At 37.9% G+C, this 23,289-nt stretch overlaps 3 protein-coding genes across 7 annotated transcripts in view; 1 reads left to right on the top strand and 2 right to left on the bottom strand.

Annotated features, from left to right (window-relative positions):
- LOC146485623 (thioredoxin domain-containing protein-like) overlaps positions 1 to 8,400 on the top strand; it is a 70,466-nt gene extending 62,066 nt beyond the window's left edge. Inside the window, exon 5 of the mRNA XM_085103522.1 lies at positions 8,063 to 8,400. Coding sequence (XP_084959648.1) covers positions 8,063 to 8,095 — 33 coding nt within the window. The 3' untranslated portion in view covers positions 8,096 to 8,400. The remainder of the gene's footprint in view (positions 1 to 8,062) is intronic.
- LOC146485620 (uncharacterized) overlaps positions 1 to 21,567 on the bottom strand; it is a 120,657-nt gene extending 99,090 nt beyond the window's left edge. For 4 of the 5 annotated variants that reach the window (XR_014863387.1, XR_014863385.1, XR_014863386.1 and 1 more), the window contains exons 1-15: positions 21,303 to 21,566; positions 19,584 to 19,729; positions 18,237 to 18,482; positions 14,283 to 14,447; positions 13,521 to 13,634; positions 12,920 to 13,045; positions 10,843 to 10,939; positions 10,407 to 10,625; positions 9,621 to 9,997; positions 9,173 to 9,340; positions 8,502 to 8,612; positions 7,734 to 7,853; positions 7,226 to 7,316; positions 5,813 to 6,187; positions 5,340 to 5,471 (exon numbers count right to left, since the gene is read on the bottom strand). Coding sequence is in view for 2 of the 5 variants with exons in the window: in XM_085103417.1 (XP_084959543.1) it covers positions 5,340 to 5,471; positions 5,813 to 6,187; positions 7,226 to 7,316; positions 7,734 to 7,853; positions 8,502 to 8,612; positions 9,173 to 9,340; positions 9,621 to 9,997; positions 10,407 to 10,625; positions 10,843 to 10,939; positions 12,920 to 13,045; positions 13,521 to 13,634; positions 14,283 to 14,447; positions 18,237 to 18,482; positions 19,584 to 19,729; positions 21,303 to 21,471 (2,656 nt within the window). In the remaining 3 variants the exon portion in view is untranslated. Of the gene's footprint in view, positions 1 to 5,339; positions 5,472 to 5,812; positions 6,188 to 7,225; positions 7,317 to 7,733; positions 7,854 to 8,501; positions 8,613 to 9,172; positions 9,341 to 9,620; positions 9,998 to 10,406; positions 10,626 to 10,842; positions 10,940 to 12,919; positions 13,046 to 13,516; positions 13,635 to 14,282; positions 14,448 to 18,236; positions 18,483 to 19,583; positions 19,730 to 21,302 lie in introns of all 5 variants that reach the window. The other variant, XM_085103418.1, reaches the window with a different exon arrangement.
- The window catches only part of LOC146485625 (uncharacterized), a 68,293-nt gene that overhangs the window by 5,328 nt on the left and 39,676 nt on the right, over positions 1 to 23,289 (bottom strand). The window lies entirely within an intron of this gene.

Below are 23,289 nucleotides of genomic sequence, written 5' to 3' on the forward strand. Positions count from 1 at the left end.
GGATTTGTTTTATAAACCGAGAAGTTGTAATTCAGAAAACCAACAGTCACTGAATATGAGGAAACTTCAAGAAAGAATGGGGAGGCAGTGATAAATCTGAGATACTAATGATCTACAGGAAAATTTTACTTTGAACTTTGCAAACATGACATGAATTTAAAAAGATGCCGCAGATGCCGAACAACTTTTTGTCTTGTCAGGTTTATAATAATTTTTGTCATGTCTATAGCACGTGGGCGTTAACAGTGTCATACTTAATCGCTTATGTAAAAAGTGTCGAAATTTTTTCTTTTATTCCAGGAATTGTCTCATTCATTTCTAGGTGCCCTTTTTGGTTGACATGGAGCTTTTTTTAAATCGCTGGGCATGTCGAATATGAGCTGCACAATTAACGACGTTGTAAATCTAACCTGATTTCCAAAAGGTGGCTACATAAATTGAGCACATTTTGAGACTTTCTAGGCTGAAGGAATATGCTAGTCATTAACAAGACATCAGTTACGGTTCATCACAAGAAAGTAAGGTCAGAGAATACTATGCAAGAGAAAAGAGGGGCTTTTCTTTGGAATTAGAAATGAAATGAATATCTTAAGAAAAGTTAACAAAAAGTTGAATTTCTGTAGCCACCTTCAGAAAAATCAGCTCAGAAATATTGAAGTCATTTCCTTGACAGTGCGAAAATTTCGGGAAGAGTGGAGCTGTTAAGAGTAAATGTCCCTAAGCATCAAATATAATCGTCAAATCGCGGACACAGCTCAAAATTCGATTTCGCTCATACTTTTTCTATAGATAGGCCTTTGACCCAAACTAAACAAAACGGGGTTAGTTCGTTTTAAAATTCGTTTCCTCAAGAGTAATTTAATAAAAACGTTTGCGTTGGTTTTGAGGCTAATTTGGATCGAAATTTCACAATATTCATGGCGTTCTAGTGTTCGTTGAAAATACACTGTAAATCTTTCTTTGCTGAAACTTTATAGTTTGGTCTCTAGAAAATTCAGCAGTGATAAGGAAAGCATTTTTTTTTCTTCCTAAACAACGGTCATGGGTTTTTTCTTGAAGCCATCTTCGATACTCCTTTCAAATAGTTTTGAGGTACCTTAAAATAACTCCCTAAAAATCATGTCGGTACTCCAAACTAGGACCTCAAACTATACTGCAGATACAAATAAAGGATCGATGTCAAAAGTTATGCTGGCATTTTTTTGGGATGTCGGTTAGTTGTGTGATACGACTTCGTTGAAGTTTGCTAATATGACAAATTTGCCGACGGACGCCATTTTGAAAACTAAGGGGCAACACTAAAATCAGGAATCCAGAATCCGGAATCCGGAACAGAAAACTGGACTCCGGATCCAGAGGAATCCTCAAGATTCATCAATTAGATTGTACAAAAATTGTCTGAAAATATTGTCAACGCAAATGTTATATTTTTCGATTCGTGGCACCAGAGAAAAAATCTAATTAAGTCATTATTTCCCGCAAATGAAAAATGATTGGTCTCACGGTTAAAACATTTAAAAACGATCGAGCGTACAGTAAAGAAAAGAAATTTGATAGTCTATATCTTCATTTTGAAACTATGTTAAAGTTTTCTGGAGACAATCTTTGTACAATCTAATTGTTGAATCTTGAGGCTTCCTCTGGAACCGGATTCTGGATTCTGGATTTCGGATTTCGGATTCCGGATTCCTGCTTTTAGTGCTGCCCCTTTTGGAATGGGTTTCCTGGAAAACCAGACACTGACTGAGCATGTATTTGCGTTTGTTTGTTTGTTTGTTTTTTTTTCGAAAGCGTCAGTCCAAAATTTCCCATTTTTGGTGGTTCAAATATCCAAAAATAAAATGTTTCGGGACTACTACAGAGTTTCACATATCCGACAAAGAAATGGATCGAAATATTAAAGCTCTCCTGTTTGTATCAAATTACCCTTGTCGAAGGGCCGTTTCTCACAGTAAACGTCACATGGCCTTCCGTCATTACTTTACCCCTTCAATTTACCTCAAGACGGCAGTATAAGTCCAAAGTGTATTGAACTCCATAATGTCTATGATTATGTACCTGTTCTGTCCAAAACGGTGTGCTGTGGCCCGCGGCAATCGTGAAACCGTAGCAATGCCAAGTATTGTTTGAATACGTGCCTCGGTTAAAGAGTCTCTTGCAAAGTGAAGAAAGCAAATCAGTCAAAACGAAACTCGAAATGGAATAAAAACAAATATCATGAAAGGATAAATGCCGTCATTACATCGAAGACAGTTATCTCGCAAACCCGGTTCTCAGTTTAATAAAACTTATTTACTGAAATGAACAACCTTTCGGAGCCGAATTTTTTCTTTCGTGTTTCCGAAATGCGGCTGTTAACCGAAAGCTGATAAGTTTGGTCAGAAGAAGGAAAATGTCTTGCTTTTTCTCTCTTTTGGTCGGTGGCGAATGTGGATGTGATTCAAGAAGTAGGATTCCGTCGTGTGGCATCCTACCTCTTGTATCGTGCAACAAGAGTGTATCAGGTCACAAAAAACTGTTGAAATTTAGTGGCTGTGAGACGGAAGTCGAGCTCATACTAGCAAGAAGTGCCTGTTTTCAAACACCGCCGAACATCCAGGAAATGACCATATGTCCCTTGCACCGTGAACGTTTGGGTATTGGTTGGTGGTAATCTCGTACCCTGATCTCAGTCGGTTCGGGAATGTCGAGATTAGGTTGGCGTTGATCGATAAAGTCATGCAGCTTGGCGCGCGAGAAGAAGTTATCAAGTTTTCCAGTTAAAATGTTGAGGGAGCTTTGTGAGAATCTGGGATTAAATGTGGATGGAACTTACCGTTCATTGATCTGCTTACCCAGCTTGTTGGGGAAAGCTCATGTGCACGTAAATGACACCTGCCAAAATTATTATTATTATTATTATTATTATTATTATTATTATTATTATTATTATTATTATTATTATTATTATTATTATTATTATTATAACCTTTCCAAATCTCACATTGTAAGCTGCAATTGGACAGTGCAAAATAAGCTAAAGTTGCCAAAAATTTGGCATTAACAAAGGAGTGTTAGTGAAGACAAGTCTGCCAGAATACGTTTTCACATAGAATTGTTTATTTTGACGAACCCCTAAGGTGTTTAGTTTATGTGTGGTTGGTGCACTTCATACAGTCCTCTGATCAGAATTGGATATAATGAAAGTGTTTGCAATAGGTTAAGGACGAAGATCGAAGGGCCAGACTCTCTACCTCCGCTAGAATCTGGGCTAAAATAAATTCTTGTTCTTTTTCATTCACAATTTTTCAGCGACAAATAGAAGACGCTGTGCGTGAGTTTGCCCCGCGCGCGAAAGTCCTGCGAAACGGTCACTGTCTTCTCGCGCGCGACCGTGAGTTTCATTTTAAAGAAAATGGGTGGGAGGGTGGGGGCATAGACCCTATGCAAAAATGGCTGACATTTTAATATCCTTTTGTTTGCATTCATATTAGCCTCACTAGCTTCGTTATTGAGTTTAAAAATCAAAAGAATATTTTACTTTGAACGAGGCTAGTGAATGCAACAAAAGGAATGTTAAAATGTCAGTCATTTTTGCATATTAAAGGTATATCAAAACCCAGTTATATGGTACAAGCTGATCACAGTCAACTTAAAAACATTCATTCATTTTCTTATTTTTAGTCAACCTTAGCCTGAAAGTGCTTTGAAAAGCCTTGACTTTTATTTAATCTTTTTTAAGTTCGTAAAACAAATGTGTACTGCAGTAAGCCACACATTTGCCGGTTTATTGGTTGGAGTTCCCGTTGAGTTAATTCACGTCTTCCTAGACAAATAGCGACAAGAAGGTTATTATCTTTTTTCGCTTACCTTAAGTTCTAGGTTGGCGTAAGCGAGTTTTGCCAAGGAAGGGGTATTGGAAGTTGCGTGAGCGTGACGCAAAGTAACACAAAGTGACGTTCCGTGTTGATCACGTGAATTTCTGTAAAACTGTATTCGAAATAGACGAAAATACTGCACAAATTTCTGGTTGGAACGGCTGAGCTCGCGGTGAAAGATTCACAATGGTTTGTAGCTTGGCTTGTATAGTAGGGAACGTAAGATTAAACCGAGAACTAAGAAAATAACGGCAAAGAAATCAAGTTTGTCGAAAGTCAGTGACAGGAATGAGGTGAGTCACGGCAAAAATGTAGAAATTATGCAAAACCACTGCTAGACGCGATTTCGTTATGTTAACTTGCTACACTTTAGGTTATGATTTCAATTCACAAAAAAGAACATAAACGGGATTTACCGCAGTTGATACTTGGTACAAATAGATGTTTCAAGCGGCTTGTTTTAATAAAACAATGTAAGTTTTATAAACAATTCAAGTGTGTTTGTTGTTCATTTCAAAATGGCGGATAGTGAAAATATGCTCAGTTTAGAAATGTTTTTTTCTTAACGTACGAAAGATCCCAAGAAATTGAAGCGGTAGAAACTGAAAACTATCATAAATTGTACCACCAGAAGGTTTTTCGGTGAGATTCTTTGGGTACCACAGCTAGTTATGGCTAGTTTGTTGGAGGTCCTAACAAAGCCTTTAACAGAAGCCGTTGGCATTCCTTAAAACAAAAATCGTAAAATATTTATAAGAAGAGTTGCCTGGCTATGTTACAAGTCAGAGAACTAAAAAAGCATTTAATGAATAGGATTTGCGTGTAAGAGATTCAAAAGTTACGATTGCTTGATTCGGTAGCTTAATGAATGTTGACATTATTTGAGGCCTTGTTGACCAAAAATACCGTTGATCATTTAAAATTCGTTTCTCGTAAACGAGTGGTTATTTGGTTAAATGGATGTCCTTTTCATAAGTGTGGTAATAGGGCCTATCAATCTACAAAGTATGAGCGAATTCGAATTTTGAGCTGTGTCCGGGATTTCTTTGGTTTTTACAGACATTTACTCTTAAAGTTTCAGAAAACGTTAAAGATGTCACGTCGGAACTCTAAGAACTGAACTAAAGACATTTCACTCAAAACTCTGCCCTAAGAAAATAAACATTCAACGTCTTAACTTTTGCAAACTCATTACAACAGCAAAAATTCGAAATTGATCAGAAAAGAAAAAAAAATGATTGAAGAAACTAATATGGTTTTGAAATAATTACAACAAACTAAGCACCGTTAATACTTGTCATTAAACAATATACTATTTTCGAGTTGCTGTGAACCTCACTATGAAAGCGAGGCTTTTCATGTGAAAATTAGTTTTGTTTGCATATAAATGAAAACTAATTTTCGTAACAAAACCTTTGCACTTAGACTCAGTTTCATAATGAGGTTCAAAGAAATTCGGAAATGGACTATTGCAATTCTTACCTGCGTAATTATAGCATCCAAAGCCGTCTCCAAGATAACCCTGGTTACACTTGCAGGAGTATGAACCCCGTGTGTTGGAACAGGTGGCGAACTCATGACAGTAGTTTCGCTGCCTTGAGCATTCGTTTAAATCTAATCAACAAAATGAAAAATACATTAAACTTTGTACGCAATAGCGACTTTATCGTTGTCAGCGTTAGCAGTCCCCACCAGACGTTTCAATGTGCGATCGAGGGTAGAACTAAAAAGCATAACAGACTACCCATCCTGTAATGTGTACTCTAATAAATGTAGCTAAGGGTGTCCAAGATCCCTTCTAATGTGAGAAGCAGAATTAGTCAGTGATGTCACACTTAAAGTCAGATCCCTAAGTCTACTAATCTCTCCTTGAAATCTACGAATTACATCTTGTGGCAAACAGTCACGGGTGTCTATTAATCATACTTCGCCAGTTAAACTTGCAATCAGCCTACCTTTCTTACAAGTATACTGATGGCAGTCGCTGCACTTGACGTCATTCCATTTGTAGTTGTGCTCCACGCCAAGTGCGTGCACGCAGTCTTCTTCTCTAAAATTATTTGGTTGATTTTTAGCCCAAGCTGTGAAGTTTCCAGCTCCACGATCCGCCCAAGTGAAGCTACCCTCTGTGGAGATGTCATTCAATCCCAGCCAGGATTTTTCGCCATTGTGACGATGCTGCAAAAACACGTTTTCTTCATTATTATTGATGTCGGCAAGGACTGAGTTTTCTTGACGGCATTTGTGCAGCGCTGTGGTCCAGTTTGTGCATGTTTGACTTGTATAGTAACAAAATCCATTGAAATAGCTCCAGTCAGAATCACAGATGTCTGCCATTAAACAATAAGAGATTTTACAATTCAGAACTGTTATAACTAAAGAATAAAATTGATAATTAATAATTTTCGCTATCAGCAAATATTAATCAATGTTGATTAATGAATTGATATTTTGAGATCAGTCATGATTCGGTGAGGTCAATCAATCAATTTCCTAATATCAAAGCGTGGGATGAGGTTGCTCTCTATATCCGAGCCAGAGGCTCATTTGTAAAACGTATGACGATAGGAAGGAGTAACCTAACTTACAAAAAACAATCAAGGAAACAAATTTAAGTATTGAGTAACCATAAAGATGAAAATGAAATATATTAAGAATATTAAAATAAGTAAATAAGTAAAAATATATAAATGCTTTACCCACCCTCGTTAACAGTATAAAAAACTGAACACGTATATGTACAATCCTAAGTTAATATAACTAAATTATGATACCACCCCAATATAAAGAGATGACGCTAATGTATTTGCAGATGTCTGACGTGTTATTGTTGGAAATACATGTACACTCTTAGCGTAATGTCTTTAATGGATTTAAAGACTGTTTACACACTATTTATGCAGTCATGAACTGTCTGGGTTTCCAGAAGTTTTCAGAAGCTATTGCGAGCCAACTGTGATGTTCTTAAGGCGGGTAATTACACGTTAAACCAATTTTTGGCAGGTTGTGATTCTTGAAAGTTCTGGTATGTTTTATAAGCGAATGCGTATTGTTCTCTCTCTCTAACCGTTGTTGTGCTTAATAAGACTGATGACAGATCGATATCAAAAGGTATCAATAAATACAATTAAGGAGAATTTGGTTGACCATCGATTGGCCCAAAGATGAAACTTTATTGAATTAAACCGAAGTGCCATGTTGTGCATCTCGTTTCCTTGTGAGTTTCTGCTGAGCGATCCCGATCTCTCAGATTTCACCTCTCATCCGACGTACTGCGTATGATCTTACAGTAATTAATATTGATGTTATGATACTTTATTCCCCTTATTAAGTTGAAAATACCAGGCAAGGGCTAAATTTTTACTGACCTGTAAGCACCGCATAACTCACTGACAGCGGATCATATCTGGTCTGGTACAATTCCTTGACACAGACTCTGAATCCCGAGGAATTCATGTTCTGCAGAGGTAAACTTTAATTAATGCTCACTTGCTACTTTAGTTAGACGTTAAAATTGTTTCCCAAATATTTGAGTACTTTATATATTTCATTGATAACGGATGAACGTGGCTAAAACATGAAATTCAAAACCTATAATGCTGTAGTTTTCATTAGAAGGGACGATTCATGCAAGCTAACGTTGTTAAATTGTTTCACTATTTTCAAACTCACAGGTTTTGTCGCTGACATTGCGTTGCTAGACCAACAAGAGAACAAAGATTAAAAGACAATATTTTTAATAAAGGAAAGGAAAATACCCTCAACAAGTTGAAAAATTTATCCCAAAGTTTCTCTTTGATTCCTTAGAAAGGTTGTTTTCCATTATTGGTATAGTTAGATATTTGTTATAACTTATACAAAAGCACAAAGCTTTACCTCTATCCAGGCTGTGATGCCGTTGTGCTCAGGAGCCGAGTTTCCACTTGCCGTCGTGCTGTGATTAGCGGATATTAAAATCGTTGGCGTTGAGTTATAAGCTCTTGTAACTGAAACAAACTGCAAACCAAAAGAAACATTAATACTACTATTTATTTATTTATTAATTCATAATTTATTTGTTTATTTATTTATACATTCCACGACTTATCATGCAGTTTTGTCTCTTACAGGAATAAAAAATCATGTCTTATAAAGATATATGGTGTTTTCCATTCTTTTTCCTTTCCAAAATTCTCTTTAAGTGGTTCTTCTCGTTGTTTACGTAGGAAAAGCGGATCTTATTAAACAAGGCTCCATGACAGTGTTCTTAATATACCATGGCACGCTAAGCTTCCACTGCATCCCATGTGCCGGCGGCTAGCGTGAACATCACGTAACAGGAGTACATCATTCCTAGATATGAAACTGCACTCTATGTAAGAACTTAGGGTGAATGTGTGCACTTTGCCATAGGAAAAACGAATCCAAGTTCTTTTTCAGGTGTCATGCAGGACTCCATTCGTAAATGTCGTAACACGACTCTCGATTTTGCAGAGTGTCTTAGACAATCCCCCATATACTTGCATGGTTTGACATTAGATCGTAAGCCCGCATTTTCCGCAAAAGGGTTCCATGAAAACTACCCCACAGAAGTCCTTTGGGTAATTGGAACTCGTTCTAAGTTTAAGCACCGTTGCTTTCTAGATCTAGTCAAGTTTTCCTTACCTCACAGTAAGCGTTGTTGTTTTCGTCTTTTGGTGGGTTTGTGTTTGGAAAACTGATCACCCCGTGCTCGTTAAACAGCGGTTTGTGGAGTTTGGCGAACGCGAACCAGTTCTGTCAAGAGAAATAACAGTCTTAAATGGAACCACTGAATACCAGCCAATAAATGTGAGAAGCCACTGCCAAATCTGCGAGACGTGTTATTGAAATTAGTGAATGTATTATTTAGTCAGTGACGAAGGCATACTCGGAAGCCAAGTTAATTTAGAGAAGGTCTTGCCAGGAAAAGCGTTTTATCAATTAAGTATGCTTTTTTTCCTTCGGCTAGATAACGTGGTAAAAAAAGCAACTTATTGAAAAAACCAAACTGTGCAGATTTTCGGCCTGAATCTCGAAGTCATGATCACTCCTTTCACAAACTACTCAGAAACGCATAAGAAAAAAGGTGAATATCACAACTTTTTCAAAACAAGAGAACCTAAATTTTCCAGCAAAATTATGGTATATTTGTTAGAGGTTCTTGTTCTATTAAAAAATTTGATAGCACGCTCTAACATTCGTTCAAATTTCACCTTGCCTAAAAAATGCTCAAAGCGACAATAACTTCAACCAAACAGGGGATTGAACATTTATGGTAGTAGCTTTGTACAAAACACCTATAGTTAAGAACATACCACGGTAATATCCTCATGCTTTCCATCAAAATTCTGCATTTCTCTAAGGCACGCCTTAAAAGAATTCTTTGTAGTATCTTCGAGCCAAATGAGAGCGGCATCATACTCATTCCCTGTCCTTAAATGTTCTGACGTCACAAGAACCACAGGCGCCTCAGTAAACTTGTCCTAAAAAATTCCAAGAAAAGAGGTAGTTGAAAATGGCAAAAATCAGTTGGTTAGCAAGTATATTTAAATGTTTTGGACTGTTTTTATTGAGATTCCTGGGAGAATGAACATCCAACGAATTTATCTATATTATATATTTCAATTCCAAACTACTTGTTTAGTTGTTCTACACAGAACGAAACTATGGGATGATTCAGCTGAGATAATTGCTGATTGTATATCAGAGTTACCTTCAGTTCAGTTTTGGTATTTTATTAAATGTTGTTTTCTTAAGTCCTACCTTGGGAAAAGTTACATCTGCACAGTTTGTCCCAGACCACCACTTTTGCAGCTGAATCTTTCCGGTCAAGCCCTCTGGTGGAGCTCCTTGGTACGCGATCCAGTCGACAGAAGCAAATGGGTTGAAATTCTCCTGCTTTCTCCCTGTTTGCATAACGCAAATAGTGAAATTTTTGGGACTGATATTTTCAGTCCAGGAAGTCACTGCGTCGTGGACTGTTATGGAATCGTTAAGTTTCATGTGATTAACGGTGACTTGAACATGAACCTGTTTTTCCGGATAGAAGCGGTATGGCGGAAAAGCGACTGTTTTGCAGTTGGAATCGGACCATTCTGGAACATGGAGGAGTTCTATGCGGCCTCGAACAATTGGAAAACCTGGCAAACAATGAAACGTGCATAACGTTAGTTGGTCAAACTGATAACTCACTGCTTGGTTGGTATTTGATCTGCAGTACCTTTTGCAATGTAATCTAGTTGCTACAGTGACAGTTGTGTTGATTAAAATGGCATTTATGTTTTCACTAATAGTTCCGTATTAACCCCTCTCCAGTTTGGCAGCTCCCACGTCCCCGATTAACTTGTGGTCTGGCACATGAGATCTTGTTTTTTGGTTATTACGCATCTGCTTTTGCTTTTAGCTGTCATTTGAATGTTCTGCAGGTAGTCGAGTGAGTTCTTTGCAGAATACAAGTTTCTGGTATCACCATAGAAGACTGTACAACTATATAATAAGATCTTCTGTTTAGCTTCTATGGAAGGTATTATTATAGAGTATCTCTCTTACCTTCACAACTTCCTGGATGGTAAACAAGGTTATTTTCCAGTCCTCTACAGTAACTTAACTCATGCCAGCATTTGTTGTCGTATGTTGTTCCATTCGCAGTGCACACTGGATCCTGATAGGAGGGACATTGTTCAAAACACTCACAGCGGGCGTCATGCGCACTGTACGTCTTGCACACTCCAAACCGTGCACAATTCACATTAAGGCAGGGATTGAGATCTGCGACAAAAAAAAAAAATTAAAAAAAGGGAAATATTTTCTTTTATGCCCTCCTTGTGTGTAAAATGAGACATTTCTTGAATGTCTTGCTTCTTGGCATTGTAAGTAAAGATTATTAACTTTGGTAAATATATAAGTAATGAATAGAAATAAATAAATTTATTAAAAAATTAATTAAAACACAAAAATACCTAAATATAATAAATGAAAAGCTAACCTCCAATCACAGCAAAGCTGACTGTTAAAGGGTCGTGACCACTTCCTGATCCCTGTAAGTCTTTAACGCAAATCTTCATACCCTTAAGGCCAACTTCCTGCAAAAAATAATACTATATTGATAACACATACTCCCCTCTTCATGCAGTGTTCATTTCTAGGTAAAAAGCCAGATTTTTATAATTAATAGCTTTAAAAATATTTTGAATTTTTTTTCCAGCGTTCTTCCAGGCCCTAATCTCACAAAAGGAATGTTTAACGTGTCTAGTTCAGCCGTTCATCTCCATTTGGAACAAAGTACGTTCTGAATCTTATCCTTAGGTCCGCTTCCAAAGGAGGATTGTTTAACTTGTCTAGTTCAGTAGTTGAACCCCATTTGGAACAAACTGGGTGCTGATTCTTTTCTTAGAGTTCCCTTCCAAAGACGATTTTCTTAAGCTGTCTAGATCATCCGTTTAACCCCATTTGCAAGAAATTGCATTTTAATTGTTTTCCCAGTGTTCCCAATTTGGAACAAAGTGCGTTCAGATTCTTATACCAGGGTCGATCCAAAAGGAGGATTGTTTCACTTGTCTATTTTAGAACGTTTTTAGGGTCCTTCCCAAAGGAGGATTATTTCGCTTGTCTAGTCCAGGGCTCGGTTGTTCGAAAGCCGATTAACGCTGATCCACGATCGAGGCTTTCATCACGGTCGTTACAAATGGGTTTAAAACCTAATGTCAATCCAAAGGTAAAGAAAATATTTTGGAAGAATCTTAATTCATTAGTAATTAAGCTCGAATTAATATATCAAACACGAGAAAGAGTGTTTCCTCCGATTTCCAAACACCGAGAAGCAGGTTGGAAAAACGAGGCGCAGCCGAGTTTTTTAACCAACTTCGAGGAAACACTCTTTCGAGTGTTTAAAATAGCTTCTCAAACTATTGATAATTCTTGGAGCAAAAGTTTACAAAATTTCATGATAATTAAGATCACATTTCCAAACCTCTTTCACGGTAGTGATTTGCTTCGTTTTGGCTTGATGAATTATTAATGAGTTCACGTTAATCCAGGATTAGATTAATCTGGCTTCGAACAACTGGGCCCAGCCGTTTAACCCCATTTAGAACAAAGTGCGTTCTGATTCTTCTCCCAGGGTCCGTTCCCACGAGAGAATTGTCTAACTTGTCTAGTTCAGCCGTTTGACCCCATTTCGAACAAAGTGTGTTTTGTTTCCTATCCCAGGGTCCCTTCCCACAGGAGGATTGTTTAATTTGTCTAGTTCAGTCGCTCAACCTCATTTAGAAGAAAGTGCGTTTTGAATCTTTTCTAAGGGTCCCTTCCCACAGTAGGATTGTTTCACTTGTCTAGTTCAGCAGTTCAACCCCATTTGGAACAAAGTGCGTTATGATTCTTTTCCGAGGGTCCCTTCCCACAGTAGGATTGTTTGCCTTGTCTAGTTCATCCGCTCCACTTCATTTGGAACAAAGTGCGTAGTGTTTCTTTTCTCAGGGTACCTTCGCATAGGAGGATTGTTTCACTTGTCTAGTTCAGTAGTTCAACCCCATTTGGAACAAAGTTGCATTCTGATTCTTTTCTCAGGGTCCCTTCCCAAAGGAGGATTGTTTCACTTGTCTAGTTCAGCCTGTGAACCAATTTCGAACAAAGTGCGTTCTGATTCTTTTCTTATGGTCCCTTCCCCTACGAGGATTTTTTCCCTTGTCTAGTTCAGCCTTTCAACCCAATGTGGAACAAAGTGCGTTCTGATTCTTTTCTCAGGGTCCTTTCCCAAAGGAGGATTGTTTCAATTGTCTAGTTCAGCCTTTCAACCCTATTTGAAACAACGTGCTTTTGTTTCCTCTCCCAGGGTCCCCTCTCAAAGGTGGATTGTTTATTTTGTCTAGTTCATCCGTTCAATCCCATTTGAAAGAAAGTGCGTTCTGATTTTTTCTCAGGGTCCATAGCCATAGGAGGATTCTTTTACTTGTCTTTTGCATCCGTTGAACCCCATTTGGAACAAAGTGCGTTTTCCTAGGATCCCCTTATCACAAAGCAAAATCCCGTCTTATAGAGCAAAAATCGGACAGCTGGTAATATACCTCCACCCAGGCCGTGATGATGTTGTTTTCTGGAGGAATGAAGCTTTTCGCTTGACGGTCATATTGGTGGTGAACGGAAACAAGGACCACTGGTGACGCATAGTACGTGGTGTTAAAAGGCACTTCCTGAAAACGGTAGATCAATGAATAAACAAACAACAAATTGGATTTATAAATCAAGATGGAAGTTCTAATTAACGTTATCTAACGGTGAAGTAACTCAAACAATCATTAGGAAAGAAAGTTTATTCAGGAACTTTTTTAGTAACTATTTGTTTATTTTTACATTTATTTATTTATTCATCTATTAATTTATATTTGTTTTATTAATGTTCGTTTTTCTATCTAATTTTTTTTAATAATTTAATTAAAAGAGCTGTACATTGTCATAGTGCTCTGCAAAGGAATATTTTGAGATAATGTTTTTTGTTTATTCTCAATTCTTGTGTGCTGGGTAATGTATTGATAGTATTAAGAGAATAGAAATCTCAACCACAGGTGGTAATTTCACCTTGAGTGAGGTATATTATGATAGTACAAGAAAAAGGCAAGCTCGGATTTGCTTCATAATAAAGCAAGGTGACTGACAGCTGTCACTTACCTGACAGAATCCATAGTTGTCGTTAGCTGAGGGTTTGCCTTTGTTAGGAAAAATTGCTTCTTCAGTGATCGTAAAATTGAGATGAGAACCATTGCCGAGGAAAGCGAACCAGTCCTATAAAAAGAAAAACTTCATTTATTATTACTGGTCTTTCCATTTAAGGTAAATTAAAATTGAAAATTATTTTTGATGTTACCGCCAAGTACAGGATGGCAGTCAGAGAAGCGGGTTGTGTTTTGTTCTAATTCTTTATAAAACATAACTATTCTTACAGCCACATTTGGTAACCGCGTGTAAACGAGCAACACGTTACACGCGACAAGAAAGCACGTGAAGGACCGCAGAATCCTGACACGTGTTAATACTATTGGCACTAGATAAAAATATTCCATGTTCTCAAATTATAGCACGACAGTTGGTTATAAAAGGACCGATTGAGTACTTGCAACTCATGCAAATGGGTCTAACGTTTTTCATGGAGATCCCGTAGGAGAAAGTGTCGTCGGGTTTGCTGAACAGGGAATACAAACAGACCATCTTCAACGCCTAGCCATAGCAGCTTTCCCTATAAAACAATTTGATGCTGAATTAAGTAAGCGCTTTGGATCAATTTTTTTCGAGGTTTATTTTTTCAACCCTTTGATAATACGTTTAAACAGCGAAAGCACCATTTACTAAAACGTCTTCGATCAGCAATAATTTTCACGAACTTTAAACTTAGTTGAGTCACCTTTAACTTATTTTCAACGGTTAGTGGCTTACCACAATTGTATCCTGGTGCTTTCCGTCAAAAGGCAAGAATTCTCGTATACAGACTTCAAATCCCCGACTTTCTAGATTTTCCAACCAAACATAAACGGCATCATTCGGTTTTGTACTGCGAGAATATTTAGCGGTTACAAACACTGTAGGTCTTCCACCAAAGCTCTGCAAAGCAAGTCAGTTTGAACACTACTTCAGGCAAATGATGATTCAAATCACACACAGTGACTATTAGTTAAAAGATACTCAATTGTTTCTGAAAGGTAAAGTTTCTTTTAATACAAACTTCTTACCCTGGAACTAGAAAGGTGGAGGAGAGGAGGAAGGGAAGCGGAGATTTCGATCGAGGTGTGGTCTCCCGGACAAGCTAGCCAGTGAATCAAGACCATTAACAACGTTTCTTTGTTGATTTCTTTTCCCCGGGGAGGATTGTTTTCATTGTCCTTCAAAAGGCTCTGGCGTCTTCTTGGTGATTATCAATTAGCTTCTTGTTATAAGTGTGTTTGTTCTTCTTGACGAAATCGTGTGTCCAATTTCGCATAGATTTATAGGCAAGCCAGATAGTCGCGTTGGCGAATGTCTTTCTTTACGTTGCCGGTCACCCATGGACAATTTTCCATATCACGAACTTTTTTCTGAATGAGCGGGGCATGACGATCTGCCACCTTAAGGAATTTGGTGTCAAAAACAGTCCATAACTCGTCACTCAAAAGGAATCAGTTCTGGTTCAAAGAAATTCCAACATGAGTCAGATGCTGGAGGGAATAACGGGCGACAAATACAACATAGATGACGCCTTGCTCCACGGGAGAAGAAACCGGGAAGAACACGATAAGAGGCTAGAAGCTGCTCGTATGCGTCGTTAGAAGCCGGCGTGAAACTCCACCATGCAAAGTGCAAGTTAAGCGCTAACCCTGTCACGCTATAACCTCCAGTGCCATCGAGGATGATACTGTAAAGTTTCAAACAATCGCAGACCACCGCCACCATAGAATTTGGGAAAAAGGGAGTACATTTCTTGGCATGAACCAATTAAGCAAGTTCTCAGAACATCTTGCTGACAAGACGAAGGGCATAAGAGAACTGCTTTCGAAAGAGAACCAGTGGATCTGGAGAAGTGATCTTCAGAGCGCGTTCAAGCAAACCAAAGCCGACCTTGCACAAGTCCCGGTACTAGCCTTATGTGACCTGAACAAGGCTTAGTCGTGGTCACTCTTCAGCTCCAAGCAGACAACTCCTGGATAGAGGCCAGTATCATTCATGTCAGAACGATGCCACCCACCGAAACTAAATAAGCTAAAGCTAAGCTCTGACAGAGGCGTGCGAGAAATCATGGGAATACATCGTGGTGAAGTCAATCGGTTTGGAAACGGACCACAAATCCCTGGTACCACATGTGAGAAGTCACACACTGGATCAAGTTCTGTCATGGAGCCAGCGATTCAAAATGCGACTAAGGAGAAGGAAGGAAATTAATCGAGTTCCCGGAAGGAAGATGTACAAAGCAGATGCGATCGACTCCAAGCTCGAGATCAAATGTTCCAGTCGACAGGCTATAATAAAGAAATGATTGTGCATGTCGGACGTGTAATATCTTCACTGCCTGGCTCAGACACAAGACTGCAGGAAATTATGGATGCAAAGGAGGAGGATCCAGTCTGCAGCCAGAGATCAAATTTAAATGCACTGCTACGAGGGATGACCTGACAAGCACACATTGAACGATAATGGTCCTCAGGTTGATAATACAGAATTCTCACACTTTGCCAAGGAGTGGCGAATCAAACACACCAGAAATAGTCCAAAATATCCCCAAAGGAAGGGACAAGTCGAACGCGAATTCAGAACAGGCAGTGAAGAATTGAACCTGCTCACCAAAAAAAAATGATCCCGATAAAGGATTGCTTCAGCCGTTTTTCTCGGAAAGAAAAATAAATAAATAAATACATAAAAATAAAATAAAAAGAAAAGTTGGGATGGGTAGGGGTGTAGTCAAATGTAAAACAAAGCAAAATAAGATTAAAATTTGCGCCATGAGAACGCCTACGATCCCCCCTCCTTTTACGCTAAAAGAGACTTGTCACGTACTCCTCTAATGAAGCATGCCAAGACTAAAGTGCGTCTTTTTCCCCTTAAGAACCTTTGACCGAGAAAACATTCATCAACACACATGCAATACTTGGATCAATGAAACACAATGGCAGGAAATTAAGCTATGCTGGCCAAAAGTCGTGTTACAGCAATAAAATATTGAAAAGCCGAACAAAATATACTGTAGTTTTATTTAATAACCGTTTAACTTTCAGGTCATACAATTAACATTGAGATCTTTAGCTTAATCGAAAAACCACTAAGAAGCTTTGAGAAATAACAATATCATGCCAGACTTGTCAATGAACTCAAAGCAGTTCATCAGAGCATAAAATTAATTTTAGGGGTCATGCCTTAACAATCGCTTAAAAAACACTTTTTTAATTTTAAAACGCAAATAGGGTTTATTTCTGGAGAAAATCTCTTATGGCTATTTCAATTGCTGATAAAAAGAAAAACATTTAGCTTGGGTTAAATGCGACAATTAAATTCGTTCTATAGGTCCATAATCTTTTTTTGATAGAGATTAACTGTTTTCGTTATTGATAATTAAATTTAGGTGATGTTGAAAATTAGTCAAGGTAGAGCATTATATAAATAAAATATCCTTGAGCACTTGACACCACGCTATTGAAGTTCATTCTGACCCTTGAGTATAAACGGCGCAAGGTGGTTCTAGCTTTTGAGTCTATGGATCAAACGAAGTTCTTCATAGTTCATGAATGGCCTTAGGGTGGTTCTACCTTCTGAGTTTGTGGATAGGACGAAATCCTACGACATGACCTTTCAAATGAAAGCTATACTAAGCAGAAAACATTTCCAGAATATTTCGATGTACGAAGAAATATTCATGTGCAAGTGTCCTGTTTTCAGGCGTAGTACAAGTGTGGAAGTATTCAAGTGTTAAGTGTACAGTGGTGCTGCTTGTTTTGTTGAATATATATGGTCAATCCTGAGTAATTTAGCCTGTGGATAGCTTCTGGCGTACTTTATTACAGTATTCCTGGTGCTATTCATGCTGTCCTGAAAGGTTCAATTCTCTAAACTTTGACTCGGAAGACAAAAATTTTAAGTACGCCCTTAAGGTAGAATTGAGAAGTAGTTTTCACTTGTGCTGATTTCCTGATTATTATGTTGCACTGTTTTGCACACTTTCCTTCAAATTTCCATTCCCTATAAAGCTTCGGGAGTATAACGGTCCAAGTTGCACTTTAATGTGATGATGGTAGTAAAATTTCTGTGTGGCAGAAGATGCCTTTTACTTTTCAGTTTGTGCTGGGTAAATGCTCAGTACGTCTTTTTATCAGCGTTTTCCTATAGTTCTGTTTACTAAGTTGCATAATAATCTCACTTTCAATTTCTGAAAGAAATGTTTACGTTTTGGGACTTAGTGAAAATTATTGTTTTGTATTTTTCTCGTTGCTGCTTTTCTCAATCATTGAGATCAAGTCCCAGTTTTGGAGAGTCTATATAAGAATTTCACTATTCAAGTGATATCTATTGCCATCAAATAACATACTTCGGTGCGTTGAGGAGATAATGAGCATTGTTGTTTAGTGCGCACTAGAATGGGAAGTCACTGAGCATGCACCCAAGAGAACTGTTGAGGAAGTTTCATTGAGAGCATTAAAAAATTGGTTCTGGAAGATTCGAGAGCTGTTTCTTCTTGGTTATTGGCTGATATTAAAGGGAACACGGTAATGAAATTCAAAATGGCAAGACTTGACACTCAACGGAACACCCTTTTTGCTTGATCTAACTGGGCAGGGCAGGCGCACTGGTTGCTTTTAAGCGTCAAACGGGCAACGTGAAAATTGAAGAGTTCATATATCGTTAGCTCTAACGTCACTTCTATTGTCTAACCTGAGAAAAGGTGACTTTTTCACACTTGGTTTCTGTTGTCCATATTCCACTAAAAGTTACGCTCCCATGCAATATCCCTGGTTTGTCTTGGAAGGCCACCCAGTTGATTGTTCCTGTGCCATTTGTGGAGCCTGTTGCACGCTGACATAGCTGAAATCCTGAAGTATTTATCTCGGTTGCCCAATAGGCTGACGGTGAATGAACAATAGAGGAATCCTCATGACTCAGTGACACAAAAACTCGAACCTAAAAGTTAAAAGGTAGAAAAGTACAAGAACATTAAGCAGGAGAGTAACATCTTATGAATAAACATATATCGTTTGTTTGTATTTCACAATTCAGGAACATTACCAATCAAGTAGAGATTAAACACTAATTCCCCCCTCTTTCCGAAATCTCCACTCTCAAAATAATAACAACAACTTTTCCCACATCTTAGAAATATAACTATAATAAAGCATGAATGATTGGAGAACAATCAACCTTTTGATTTGACGTTAAATAACAGAGGAATATTACAGGACCCAGTAGATATATTCGATATGTCATCATCACCCATAGTACTTGTTATCATTTATTGGAAACGTTTTTTTTTCTTAATTATTACTATTTGTATTGTTATTTTTTTTTTGTAAAGGTGGTGGGGGGGGGGGGGGGGGGCGATGAGGAGTTGTTTTGTTTCCCCTTAGCCACTCACTATCCCTCCCATGCTCTGTTCGAAAAAGTTTGTTTATGCTACTTTTGTCTTTTTTGTTTTGTTTTGTTTTTTCCTTGGATTTAAGAGCCCAATCAACTTGATCCTACTGGAGCTTTATGATTTCGAAATACATACAAGGAAATATAGACTAATAACTGGTACACAATCCCAGTTCTATCGTATGCAATCTTCTTTTTATGCTTTCTTCACACACGGATTACGTGATGTTATTGTTAGTCGCCCACGTAGCAAACAAGAAAATAATTTTAAATATTTCATTCATTTGTTTGAGGTTTTTATTGACAACTGACACACAGCGATGGCGGCAACTAAATTTTACCTTTTTCAAACAATTCTCTCTCATCCGATGTTAAGACAACCTTTTATTTGTCAGAATGAAGAAAGTAAGTGCGAAGTAACATACATGCATCACAGCAGCAAAATTATAGGAAAACAATTTTCTGCTGCATAAAAAAAAAACAGATTTCTTTCCAGTTGTTGACACTGTATATTTCAGTAGCGGAAGTCGTTCGCATTGAATATCCCTGGGGTTCAAAAAAAGGAATTAACTTCCCTAAGGATGTGATAAAAAGCAAGATCCCCTGGGATCACCATGAAGCTCATTGTTATTCCTAGAGTTATAAACCTACCGTCCCCGATCCACTAAACGTCTGAGGGAATACCACATTTGTGCATCGTGGCAATGTACAGTGATGAGGTACATCACAGCCGCTGTTGCAGTTCCACCCCTGTGGTATCTCAGTTGAATTTATTCTTCCTCTCTGCATGGTGACACCTAAGGATTCAAGAGATAATCCGGTTTGAAGATATTGTGTTTAAGGAGAGAATAGAGGGAAGGGGGTGGGGTGCTGTTAGTGGGAGTAAAGGTGCATTACACAGAAAAGAAGATTAAAAAAATAATAATTTAGTGGAATAAATAGTGCATCACAGAAGTAAAATAAGTAAGCACCCTATGGAGAAGAACTAACTGAGATCGATGTCTTCTAAAGTTACAGAACGTTAACGTAATCAGGCACCATACTGTTTTGCAATCTAACAAGGTACTGATGTAACAAGGTACCCGAAAAAGAACAAAATCCCTCTGCAAGTAAGGGCTTGCTCCAGCCCAGCAGGAAATACCATTAATTGTTTAAGATCCACAAGTCGTAAAATTCCTAGATCGATAAGGCTGCACAAACAAGCCACGAACTTTAAGATTTAATTTTCAAGACTTTTCCATTTTCAATGTGACGATTTTGAGAATCTTTAGAAGCATTGTTTACATTTTCCAGGTATTTGATGAATGGCACAATATTCTAACCCACCGTCTATTCACTAAATTAAAGCCAAAATAGATGAAAGACTTAAGACAAGACTTCCTTGGTTGACCATAAAATCCTGCAACCATTTAGCAAAATTGCATGCGATATTCTCACCAAAATAATTTAAATCGGCGCTGTTGAAATTCATCGATGAACCCATTTAGTGGAACGACTATTAAATTCCAAAGGGAGTGTGTACAGTCTTTTGATAACAGTAAATATTCGCTATTCATTTTGTACTCGAGACAGAGAAAAGATTGTCTGCCGAAAGAAGGTTCTTGTGCTGAAATTAATCGCCTTCAAAAAGGTAAGCTGAAATGAAGACCTTAAATGCAAGTTTGGCCGACCTTTAAACAACTCTGTTTTTAAAGTGTCATCGTTGTCAACTTCAATAGCTGAATTATGCTGAGATCAAGAGTTGTTGTGCTGCCAAGTACTGCAAAACGTGCTTGTCTGCGCAACTTCAATTTTAGTTGTATATTTGAACTAAGAGGTTAGTAACCTTTGCAAGATTGAAACCACGCGAAACAAATAACGGAGTTCGGTATCAATGTTGTCTGATCTTACAAAGGCTGGAATTCTCTAGCGCAGTGTAAGGCTGTTTAACCCGGATATGATTGGGATCCTTTTGTAAATGGCACGAAAAGTTTTTGTTTCATGAGTACTTCTATTGGAAGAGATAAATGGTATTCAAAGAACTAAATTTCATTGCTTTTTATGTTTTTGTTTCGTTTTCGCAGCAATGTAAGAACATTTGGTATCTTCCTACAGGGGGCGTTCCCTTAACTTCCATTTACTTAGTACAATTTCTAATATGTCCTCAAATTATCAACCAAAAACAGAAACTGAAGTCACAAAAGAATAATTGAAATCCATGTTTAACTGTTCCTTAAAATGAAACTTACGAAATATGAATAACGTTTTGAAAAGTTTCGCAACTGGCTTCCAACACGGGCTTCGATGTCTTCAATAAATGGAGAATATACATCAATAGATATTCCTAACCATTTCGCATTAAATGAGTTAGGTTATAGTACTCTAGCTTACCTTTCACGGTAGAAACAAAATTCTCCAGGTATAAGAGAAACACCAATGCTAATATTTTCCAATGATTCATCTTGAAGCAATCTTGGGAAATCCAAAGGAGCAGTCCTTGACTTGGACCTATACGCAGCTGTTTTATAACCCCTGTTTGACAACCCACGTGATTTCTCATACCTTAGCAAGGGTGTATCAATTCCTCTAAAACAATGATGGCATTTATACAAATAAACTATTTACGCAATAAAATCTTAGCAAAGACACATCACCTGTGACATTTGAGAGAGCTTTATTTGGAGGGATAAAAAATATGACTTTATGGTCTGGATAAAAAACAATTTCATTATTGAAGTATTGAGCAAGTTTTACTTATTTTACTTATCAAAGTATTGCCCATTCTAAGGGAAATAAACTTGTAAGGAAAAGCGCGAGATAAAAGCAAGCAAAGAAGTTTTCCCGCCTTTATTTGGAAGAGCGCCAGGCATTCTGGACGATGTCTGCTTATAAAAATAGCGCTACAACTGAAGTTGTTTCATCGCAATTTAAATACCACTTAATCATAACAGCTAATAGATCTGTGATTTGATAACTGAGCAGCTTAATGTGATGAGAGTAGATTATCACAATGTATCACGTGAGATTCATTTGCCGGTCTGGACAATCACACGCTTCCGCCTGTCCCTTGGGAGTCATAAACTTCCCCCCTTCCCCTCCCCTGTGTACTCAGTCCTTTCCTTTTCCTCGGTGGTTCAAAGCTCATTGTCTCCGTTTTTCTTGTTGCAAAGTATTGGTTACGGCTCCAAGTTTCCTTGTCAGATATGCGTATCAACGTCACTTTTGTTATTTTGCTTCTTGTGTACGCTTTTCCTTCCTCAGTCTACGTCCCTTCCTTTCTCCTCTGGGTTCCTGCTCCCTGTTCTCCGCTAAAAGTAAACATTCATGAATTTGCCCTTCGCCGTGACGTTTATTAAATTTAGTCTCATGAAAACAATAGAAAAAGTCAACTTGCTAAATGGCCAGCACTTATCACGATTCCAATAAGTTATGTCTACGTGGACATATTTTCGTTTTCGTTACGTTACTTTTATATAATTAACCATTTCTGGAAGTTCGCATTACTATCCCACTTCAAAGAAAATTTTCCTACAGAAACTGTTAATCAGCTGCAGAGACCATTAAAACAAAAATAAAGTGACAGATATTTCCCTTTGATAAGTTTAGCTTCAGCAAAACATTGAAGTTCCTGTGCATTCTGAGAAAATATGTCTGACTTTGTTCGGGGTCAGAAGGAGAAAGGAAAGAAAAGCTAGCATGACAGCTGTGCCTTTATTTTGAGTGACAGCGGATGACAGTACACTTCATTTGGTTATGTTGATAATTAGGCATGTCATAAACCTTTGTTCTAGAGAAGAACGGTATTTTACTACATATATTGTTTGTTTATTTTGTATCAATTAAGGGCAACAGATTAATCGACACGACTATTGTTGTTGTACTGAAAGTTATTCTTGTCACCGTAAAGTAAAATCAAAGTTACAATCATCGACAAATTTCTTGGGAAGGTTGCTCAACAAGGCAACAAAAAGTGGGTCTCAATTTATGACATCGCCTTTGTTTGTCGTCTCCCCTGCCCCACCCCAACCCACCCCCTTGCCCTGTTCAATGTTGGATTCCCCACAATCCACACTATAGGTGTAAATATTCACTTTTTAAGTTCCACATTGAAATAGGGGAGAAGAGGAAAGTCAAATCGAGGTAGAACTTTGGAATCTTCCCAAGATTTTTTTCGACGATTGTAGGTAACATGTCAATCGACCGTTTTGTCAACTGTCACTTTCACTTTTCAAGTGAATTACAAAAAAAGCCTCTCGCCATTGTCTATTTAAGTAACTAAATTATGGCGACGTCAATTTTTCGCAAGTTAGAGCGTGCCATCACGTATAGCACTAGCAAGTCAGAACTTGCACAAGCTACTTAAGTTTTTTTTTAGTAC

Source organism: Pavona decussata, unplaced genomic scaffold, assembly GCF_977016875.1.
Source record: "Pavona decussata unplaced genomic scaffold, jaPavDecu1.1 SCAFFOLD_26, whole genome shotgun sequence".
NCBI classification, from domain to species: Eukaryota; Metazoa; Cnidaria; class Anthozoa; order Scleractinia; family Agariciidae; genus Pavona; species Pavona decussata.